A 10,000-nucleotide genomic window follows, 5' to 3' on the forward strand; every position below is an offset into this window, starting at 1 on the left:
ACACACACACACACACACACACACACACTCTGTAAGACCCATTTCACACACATTTCACACACGGCCCATTTCAACACACACCAAATCTCTCGCAGGGAGGCCCACTAAGAAACCTTAAGTGTTTTCCCTTATCTTCCCATAACCCTAAAGGGCTCCCCTGGGACCACTTGTAGCTGACTTCTTCCCTTACTCTACCATTGCCATACACATAACGTTATTAACTTATAAATATATATTTAATACAGTAACACTAGCCTCTACATACCACACCTTTGCTAGACATGACAACGGACGCGACATCCGCAGGCCTTCCGCCTCGCGACGCCGTCCCGTATACACGATCACATCCTCTCCTCCACACTTCCGAGTACATCGCAACCCTTGTGAGTTTCCTAGTCGCCTGCGAGCGACAGAGAGACAGCCTACAGCACGCTGACCGGACCGAACCTCTGTCCGTCAGTTGTACCATTCTCTTTCGTTACAGTATACTGCAACAAACAAGCAAGAAGTCTGTTTGCCCATAGTGCCAGACGCGACTTGCCTGCACTCTACCGCTCATCGGCCATCGTTACACACACACACACAAAACACACACACACAAAACACACACACACACACACACACACACACACACACACACACACACACACACACACACACACACACACACACACACACACACACACACACATATTTACACACATTCACACTCACACATTCACATACTCACACATTCACACACATTCACACATGTGTAAACATATATGGATACACATAGATGTATATATGTATATATATATATATATATATATATATATATATATATATATATATATATGCATGTATGTATATATGTATGTACAAATATATATATATATATATATATATATATATATATATATATATATATATATATATATATATATATATATATGACGGTCATTCAGCCTAAGAAATAATTTTTGAAAGATTTCAAGATGGCGACTCGGACCCAAGCACCACGCTGGCATGTCTGAAGCTTTTATCGACACTGGCACCCTCCTCGAAGAAAAGCGAGATGACTGAATATCTCACCCAAGGAATCCCAACAGAACATTTCCTGTAGCGATTCAGTCAACACCTCCAAGTTTGGGTCCAACCAAGCCATCGTTCAAATGCTGTTCCCAGTTCTGTTACCTTGTGTTTTACTGCAGTTTGCCGGGCCATATAGCACGAATAGAGGGTAAAAGTCGTAGCAATCTATATTTTTTTCCCAATTGTAAGGAGTCTGTACGATCAAAGAACTTCTTATAATATATATATATATATAAATATATATATATATATATATATATATATATATATACATATATATGTGTATATATATACTATTTATATATACACTAGAGCATCGAACTCAAGACTGTCACGACGGCAATCTGAGTTCGAGGGTTCGAGTCATCGGCCGGCGCGTTGTTTTCTTGGGCAAGGAACTTCACCTCGATTGCCTACCTAGCCACTGGGTGGGTAAGCCAGCCCAAGTCAGTGCCAGTCCCAGAACCGGGTAAATAGAGATGGTGACTCGATAAAAACACCGGGCGGAAGGCAACGGCAAACCACCGCTCTAAATTGCCAAGAAAATCGGCCGCGGTGGCCGAGTGGTTAGAGCATCGGACTCGAGACTGGCACGACGGTAATCTGAGTTCGAGGGTTCGAGTCACCGGCTGGTGCGTTGTTCCCTTGGGCAAGGAACTTCACCTCGATTGCCTACCTAGCCACTGGGTGGGCAAGCCAGCCCAAGCCAGTGCTGGTCCCAAGCCCGGATAAATAGAGAGAATGATTACCTAAAAGAAATAATAATAATAAAAAAAGGGTAACACCGGCACTCTCCGTGGAAAGGAACTGGGGACCCTACCACGTACTCACTCCAAGAACATCACAACATGAAAACTGCAATGAAGTATCATGCTGTGACCACGGCGGCTCAAACATGAACCTACCGTTAAGAAAAAAAAATACACGCGCGCGCGCACACACACACACACACACACACACACACACACACACACACACACACACACACACACACACACACACACACACACACACACACATATATATATATATGCAAACATGCATTAATACATACTATGCTTTCTTGGTCATTGACCCATTGTTTTTTCGCAAAACTCTTTCAAACGAATAATCAGATCAGTATGCCACTTCCGCACGGTCTGTTCCAGACCTTACCTAATTTTTGGCACTATAGTACATTACCAAATAGAGTTGACTTCTAGACGTCACAACTGCGTCATGTTTTACCTGGTGGAATACCTTCTAGGCTGAAGGATACTATGCTATCGAAGTCAAGAGTAGGTGCCGCAATTAAGTACATATTTCGGCAATGCACTCTGTTGCCGAAAATTGAGGCAAGACATGAAACAGAGCGGGCTACAGTGCCATTATGACGTATCGGGAAATTGTTTATTTGCAAGACTGGAAATTTGAAAGTGTGATGTCACTTTCGCTGTGTTGACGTTGTTGTTGAATAGAGAATGATCGATCTTGTCTCATATCTCTCGGAGCACAGTCAAAAAAATGATCAATGGAGCTTAACACATCCAGTTTATATAGTAATTTTGATTAGCAAGTTGAATAGGTTATAAATTAAATCTGCAACTGAAATGGGTCCTAATAAATAATTTGCTTTTGGATTGGACGCCGCCATGTAAATACAAGCGCAAAGTTATTTTATCTTTCGATTTTTAAACTTGGTGAAGGATTTTAGTTGATAATTTCTAATAATTTCTAAGTACATTCCTCGCGGATTTAAAGTTTGCCCTATTAGATTAGGGACTTTATTGGCATATTTGAATTTGAATAGTGGTTTCATTTACTGGCGTTCGAGAATGATCATTTAATGGCGATGTTAATAGTTTATTACTTTAGGATAATGTTTCTATTGGTATTTACAATTAATTATATAATCTGTAATGTTTACTAAAGATTTAATTATTTCTAACAATCATTTATATAATAAAGTTTTGATATTTTGCAGATACTTATATTTTATAAATGTTAGTAACAGAATAGTATTGAAGTATTTATATATTACAAGCTTTATAACAGCAATTATTTCCTATTTTATTTCATCACAAATACTAGGTCCATTATATATATATATATATATATATATATATATATATATATATATATATATATATATATATATATGTATATATATATATATTTATTTATAAATATATAGGGGTCTCCCATGAATATAATGATCTCAGATTTGAATTATTTAATTTTCGTTCTTGAAATTCTCTTGTAGATAAACAAATTTGTGAATATAACCTCTAACTTAATTATAGTTTTGAAGTTATGAAGAATGCACACATGAATGAATGTATACATACATACATGTACACACATATCTCTGTGTGTGTGTGTGTGTGTGTGTGTGTGTGTGTGTGTGTGTGTGTGTGTGTGTGTGTGTGTGTGTGTGTGTGCGTGCGTGCGTGCGCGCGCACGCATACACACAATATATGTGTGTGTGTGTTTTCAGCATCCATTTATTCCATAGCAGGACATGCCTTTCTAAATTCACTATTGAGAGGTCATTAGGCAGTCTCACTCTTGCCTGATTGGATGCCCTTCCTAAACAACCGCGGTTCGGCGTACTAGCACTTGTGCCACGGCGGCGACCTCCCCTACGACACCCGCGGTTAACTTATCAGGGTGACATGTCGTTTTCACAACGAGACTCAAACCAGTAGTCGGAGCGCAGTCATTTTTACGACTACCGCGGCGCGAAATTGAGCTTGGGACTATGAGGGTAAGAGTCTAGTGCTCTAACCACTGAACCATCCCGGCAGTCATATATTTGTATATGTGTATATGTATATTGTATATATGTATATATTTATGTCTTGAGAATGTTTAACTCCTGTCTGTCCCAGCTGGAACTTTCATGGATAGACAGGTACCCCGAACTTACACACACAATAATTTAAATAAAACATCTAGTCAACCTCTGACCCATTACATATGACTCTTTCCTCTTCATCGGTCGTAAGTTGCATAGGCACCTAGGATTCAGCCTAGTCAGTCTTAGGGATAATGAAGTATTGGTGAAGATTCGCTCGGGTTTATTTCTGCTAAACGGAATATCTTTTTGTCTCTCTTTTTTGGTGCCCAAACATTATATTCGTTTTGTAGTTACAAGATTTGAGTTGTTTGGATATTTTTCTTCCCACTATCGTTTAATCTTGATTATAATCTATTAGAAGAATTATATGCTAATGTAAAAAAAATCACGTTTTATGTCCAACTCAGTTATTACTAGTCAATAAATCAAAGGACAAGAACACTTTCTTAAGAAAAGACTCCAATTTATTTGTATGTGAGAGATAATTATATATAGGTACTGTAGGCGAGATAAAATTTAGTTTAATTTGGCGTCATAATTTTCACATTGCTCAATGGCCCCAAGTGACCGCCCTGTGGAGAATTCATTTCCCAACATCATCAGATTACAAACGTATCAAAGGCATTTATATGCCTTGTGAAACTTGGCCATTTTGTGTCATGGCTCGTAACAGGCAATACTGTGCTCTTGCATGAGAAAAGCGTGGGCCATTCCGCACTCTTCTATGAGTTTTAAGCCATGGTAGTGATGAAATTGCTGGAGGAGTGTGGGCCTTCAAGTTCCTTACTGAATTTTGGTCTCTGTCTGTCTGTCTGTCTCTGTCTCTCTCTCTCTCTCTCTCTCTCTCTCTCTCTCTCTCTCTCTTTCTCTTTCTCTTTCTCTTTCTCTTTCTCTTTCTCTTTCTCTCTCTCACTCTCTCTCGCTCACTCTTCTCTCTCTCTCGCTCACTCTTCTCTCTCTCGCTCACTCTTCTCTCTCTCGCTCACTCTTCTCTCTCACTCGCTCTTCTCTCTCGCCCACTCTTCTCTCTCGCCCACTCTTCTCTCTCGCCCACTCTTCTCTCTCGCCCACTCTTCTCTCTCGCCCACTCTTCTCTCTCACTCACTCCTCTCTCTCGTTCACTCTTCATAGTCCAAGTCTGTTAAAATATGTTGGTTATTAGTCAATGACAAATAATATTTCATTATTCATTCCCATTTTTATTTGCACATTTTAATTCCAGTTTTGGTTCAAATATTAAATGACACTAAATTTTGTGACTAATGTTTTTGTAATAGAGAAATTGCTTCTTTAGACAACAAATAAACAGGAATTGATATAAAATAACTTTTGAACTATACTCTCTTACTTTACTATTGATCAAAACTTGAGATTAGTTCCTACCAAGGAAAATCATAAATGGCTTTGATTTGGCTATATAAAAGAGTAAAAAAAATAAAAAGGACAGGATTTTCAGGCAATTATCAAAAGGCTAAAAAGGGTAACTACTCAAAATACCTCTTGAAAAGAAAGTTTTGCCCTTGGAGTTAATAAGGTCCAAAGGGATTGCCTGGGTTATCAGGGTCACATATGCACCTCTCACAGCCAGTTTGTTCATCCATCACTATACGAATTGCACAATCCATAGGGCATGGGGGTTTACCAGTGTGGTCACGAGGACACAGAGTGCGTCTTGACTGGACATGGGGACCAAATGGGTGTCCAGGCTTATTTGGGTCACATTCACACCTAACACAACCTGTTTCAGGGTCAGTGACATGCCGAATGGCACAGTCCATGGGGCATGGGGGTTCTCCAGAAGGACCTACAGGGCAATCTGAACGTGGGGGAGGAATATGAGGGCCAAATGGATGACCAGGATTTGCAGGGTCACATTCACACTTCTCACAGCCTGTTTCAGGGTCAGTGACATACCGAATGGCACAATCCATGGGGCATGGGGGTTTTCCAGATGGACCTTTGGGGCAATTTGAACGCGGGGGAGGACCAAATGGATGACCAGAATCTGCAGGGTCACATTCACACTTCTCACAGCCGGTTTCAGGGTCAGTGAAATAATGAATACCACAATCCATGGGGCATGGCGCTCGTCCACTGTAGTCCGTGGGACAATCAGAGGGCCGTGAAGGGTTATTGGGATCACACTCACATTTTTCACAACCAGTGTCATCTACAACTATTCTAACTTCACAATCCAGGGGGCATGGGAGACGTCCCAGAGGATAGGTGGGACAATTAGAATGACCAGGAGGAGAAAAAGGATTCCAAGGCTTATTGGGATCACATTCACACACCTCACACCCTGTTGTTTCATCCTTCACATGTCGAACTGCACAGTCCATGGGACATGGGTGTGGGTGTTTAGGACATTGGCATTTACAAGTAAGACAACCAGTCTTGCTATCAAAATCTGTTCGACAGCCACTTGGGCATTCTTTCTTTTCACAGGAGAAAGTATATTTAGTGCAGGAGCATACTGGACACCCAGTGGCAGCATCGGTCATAGTCTGGCATGCTGGTGGACAGTTTACTTCAGGGCAATCTGTAAATAACAAAAAACAATGTTAAAGTTTTCCCTTAAAAGACTTTTCTTTTTAAGATATTACTGAGTAAATTTGACAGTAAAACTGACATTCCAAGAAATCTTCACGGTTCAGCACAGAATGATAAAAGAATAAGATTAAATATAAATAATTCAAACTGGAATACTCCCTAAGGAAAGAATACACTGTTTGGGATATTTCTGTCATACTAAGAACTTGTATTTTACTCTTTATTACTAAAGTATTACGCCACTGTCATTTCCCTTTTTTTACTGGAGCTTTACCTTTTGGCTGTGTGGACTCTGCAGCTAATTCACATGACCTGTACTGAACACAGGTGAGCTCAGGAGGTGTTGTGCACCTGCAGTCAAGCCTGCAGTTGTTAATGTTGAGTTTTGAACCTTGGCTAATGGAGAGTTCTCCTAAATGGCATTGTTCTGTAGTTGTAGAAAAAAAAAAGTCATGCTTTATAATGATCTGAAAATACAACAAAAAGTTCTCTGTGCACAAACACTATTGCAGAATAATGGCAAACAAATGAAAAAAAGTGCCTTCTCACCATCTTTTTTCTGTGGGGAAACTCTCTGTTGCTGCTGTTGTGCATCAGGTGGTGTGATACGACTGTCTCCAGCTGAAATATATTTAAGTTTTAGTAGTGAGAAAAATAAACCACTAAATGCAAAAGGTACAGGAAATCTTAATATTATAAATGGGGAACATGCAGATACTTATACACGAATTCTGCTAGATATCAGTGTAAAAATAGAGGGGAAAAATGGTTAATCGATATAAAGTAATCTACGTAAAATTGAAAGTGACATTATCCCTACAAGGACATAATACTATCCCACTAAAGCCAAAATATGAAAGGGAAAGAACTTACGACACATCCAGTCAATAGGACAACACTTCTCCTCAAAGAAAATAGGCACACAACCATCTGCAAGCCTGGAGGTGTATCTGTAAAGAGAATAATAACCTTGTTAAAAATTAAATGCAAATAAAGCAACCTTGTTATAACTAAAATTCACATAAAGAAACCTTGTAATAACTAAAATCCATGCAAAGGTACCCTTAAAATCCACACAAAGATGAACCTTGTCATAAAGAAATCCTCAAAAAGATAAACTTGTTATAGATGAAATCCACATAAAGCTAAACTTGGCATGAATGAAATCATCACAGAGATACATAAAATCTAGCGTATCAAAACCATTACATTACACAGTCTTTTGTTTGAAACTTTTGCACAATTTAGATTATATAAAACCAAAATCTGGTGAAAAATTGAAAGAAAGACATGACATAAAGAAGCATTCCTTGACTGGAGCTTTTGCAAGTCACACTGAGGCCACAGAGAACTACTTAGGGGTCTGTGAGATGGCTTGGGAAAATCTACAGTCTCTCTCCTACACCATGTATTACAAATAAATATTTGATTGAATTTTAATAATCACCAACAACAACCAGGTGAACTAGGACTGTCAATTGGTCTTGTCATTTAGAAAATCTACCATATTTCCATTTCTTTATGTGTGGCTTCCCAACTGTTTTTCCCTGCTTAGCAAAAAATCTAACCAAAATCTAACCAGAGATTAGTAAAACTGGGTCACTTGATTACCACAAGATTTAGATACGATTAACAGTTACACCAACTGGTCCTATTGTACAGCATGTCATACTCGGCTTTACATTATCAAGGTCCACAGAGATTAAAAGGGTTGAGAGCCATTAAAATAGAGACATCTGCTAACATGACACATAATAGGGTAAATGCATCAGAGACTCAGTGATGGCACTTTTTCAACTAACCTGAATTCAAATCCACAGTCAACCTTTGAACATCCAGGACCTGTAGGGCTTGTGAACTCAGGAGTGCAGACACAAGATTGGCACGGGAAATCGTCGAAATACATCTTATCTCCAATTTGGTACGTCTTGTTGCCCCAGGAGCACCCAGCGGCACGGGTCTCTAGGCCTGGTGGGGCTGCGGAGTCCTCTGTTTGCGAAAAGAAAAAAAGGGGAAAGCTACAAAAGCTACAACTACAAAGTAAAGGAAAATTATCAGGACAAGTTGTACAATTTATAAAATATACATATCCACTGAAGAAACAATAACATACACACATCCATGCATCCACAAAGAGAAAAAAATATCTTACGGCACTCCTCGTCAACTGAGCAACATTGGTCGGGGGAGTAGAGGCGACGGCACCCAGGGCGAGGAGGCCTGAACAAGCTAGGGCACTCAATGTTGGCACAGTTAATCTGAGCTCTGAAAGAAAAAGCAATCATATACATTTATGCAAGCAATAAGTTTTTTTTTCTTTCTTTCTTTTTTTTGATCATCATTATGCAATGATACTGGGATTATTACTTATACAAGTAACCATCAATATCATTCTTATCATCATCATTACCTCTGATATTTTCATCATCATTATTCCAGTGACACTTTCATCATCATCATTATCAATGACATTATAATCATCAGTACCATTGACATTACCATCATCATTTCAATCGCAATTATCTACCATTATGATCAAAATTATCCCCTTAATCATTATTACAAAGACTCTTGTGCTAAGTCAGAACTGAACAAAAATAAATTCTAACAAAAAGACCGGCTAACCAAGACGCCAAACAAAATCTATCACTTTAACTCACGGAGAGGAGCTAGCAAGGCAGCGGCAACTAGCTGAACAGACCTCTTCTACAGGCACATTTTCGCCATCTTCATAGAAAATACCTCTGTAGTAACATTTCGTTGGGTCTGGTATAACAGAGTCTGATAGAGCTGTATAAACAGAAAATAAAGTTTAAGAGTGAAATAACGGTCAAAATACAATTACATAAAAAATCTAATTCATATGTCAAAATACAATAGAATAATTATCAAAATGAAATAAAGCAAGTGTCAAAAATCAATTAAATTGTCAAAATCAAATGAAAAGGTAATCAAAATAGCATATAGTAATGGTTGGTACAAAAGAGATTACCACTGAACCAGGACAAAATAATGCTCAAAATATAGTAAAGTAACACTCAAATTGGAAAATATTTTTAAAAATCAAAATAATAATCAAACCAAAGTCAACTAATATTCAGCATCACAAAAATGAAAAGTCAAAATAATGTAATAATAGTACATAATATTACTTTTAATGCTCCCTCTACTAAAACAAAAATAGTAATAAAGAAAATGTATTAGTAATATCTGATTATAAAACAAAAGATAAAAAAAGAAAGAGCTTAAAATATAAGTTATATTCATAAATATGATAATAACAGTACAACTAGTGCTCAATACTAATATTCATATTTCTAAAACACTATGCCTGGCACGAATAGTCAAAAACATAATAGAAAAAAAGAAACATTTTTATAATCCCATATATCAAAAAATGCGATTAATTACACATATCACAAAACAAAAATTAGAAGAATTTAACATGATACCCACGGCATGAGAAGCTAGTCGGACAGCAGGCACCGTCTTCGTACTGCGGGATGCAGTTTTTGACGAGGTAGTGAGCCCAGC

General features: G+C 38.3%; 1 protein-coding gene across 8 annotated transcripts in view; it reads right to left on the bottom strand.

Moving 5' to 3' along the window:
• Positions 1 to 4,363: 4,363 nt before the first annotated feature.
• The window catches only part of LOC119596982 (kielin/chordin-like protein), a 42,946-nt gene continuing 37,309 nt past the window's right edge, over positions 4,364 to 10,000 (bottom strand). For 6 of the 8 annotated variants that reach the window (XM_037946393.1, XM_037946391.1, XM_037946392.1 and 3 more), the window contains 8 exons: positions 9,923 to 10,000; positions 9,127 to 9,256; positions 8,619 to 8,731; positions 8,269 to 8,455; positions 7,340 to 7,416; positions 7,016 to 7,087; positions 6,741 to 6,893; positions 5,097 to 6,455 (listed from right to left, as the gene is read on the bottom strand). The exon at positions 9,923 to 10,000 is cut by the window's right edge and continues 36 nt beyond it. In XM_037946393.1, the coding sequence (XP_037802321.1) occupies positions 5,440 to 6,455; positions 6,741 to 6,893; positions 7,016 to 7,087; positions 7,340 to 7,416; positions 8,269 to 8,455; positions 8,619 to 8,731; positions 9,127 to 9,256; positions 9,923 to 10,000 (1,826 nt within the window). In that variant the 3' untranslated portion in view covers positions 5,097 to 5,439. Of the gene's footprint in view, positions 6,456 to 6,740; positions 6,894 to 7,015; positions 7,088 to 7,339; positions 7,417 to 8,268; positions 8,456 to 8,618; positions 8,732 to 9,126; positions 9,257 to 9,922 lie in introns of all 8 variants that reach the window. The other 2 variants (XM_037946396.1, XM_037946395.1) reach the window with 1 other exon arrangement.

Source organism: Penaeus monodon, chromosome 38 (assembly GCF_015228065.2).
Source record: "Penaeus monodon isolate SGIC_2016 chromosome 38, NSTDA_Pmon_1, whole genome shotgun sequence".
Classification (NCBI taxonomy): domain Eukaryota; kingdom Metazoa; phylum Arthropoda; class Malacostraca; order Decapoda; family Penaeidae; genus Penaeus; species Penaeus monodon.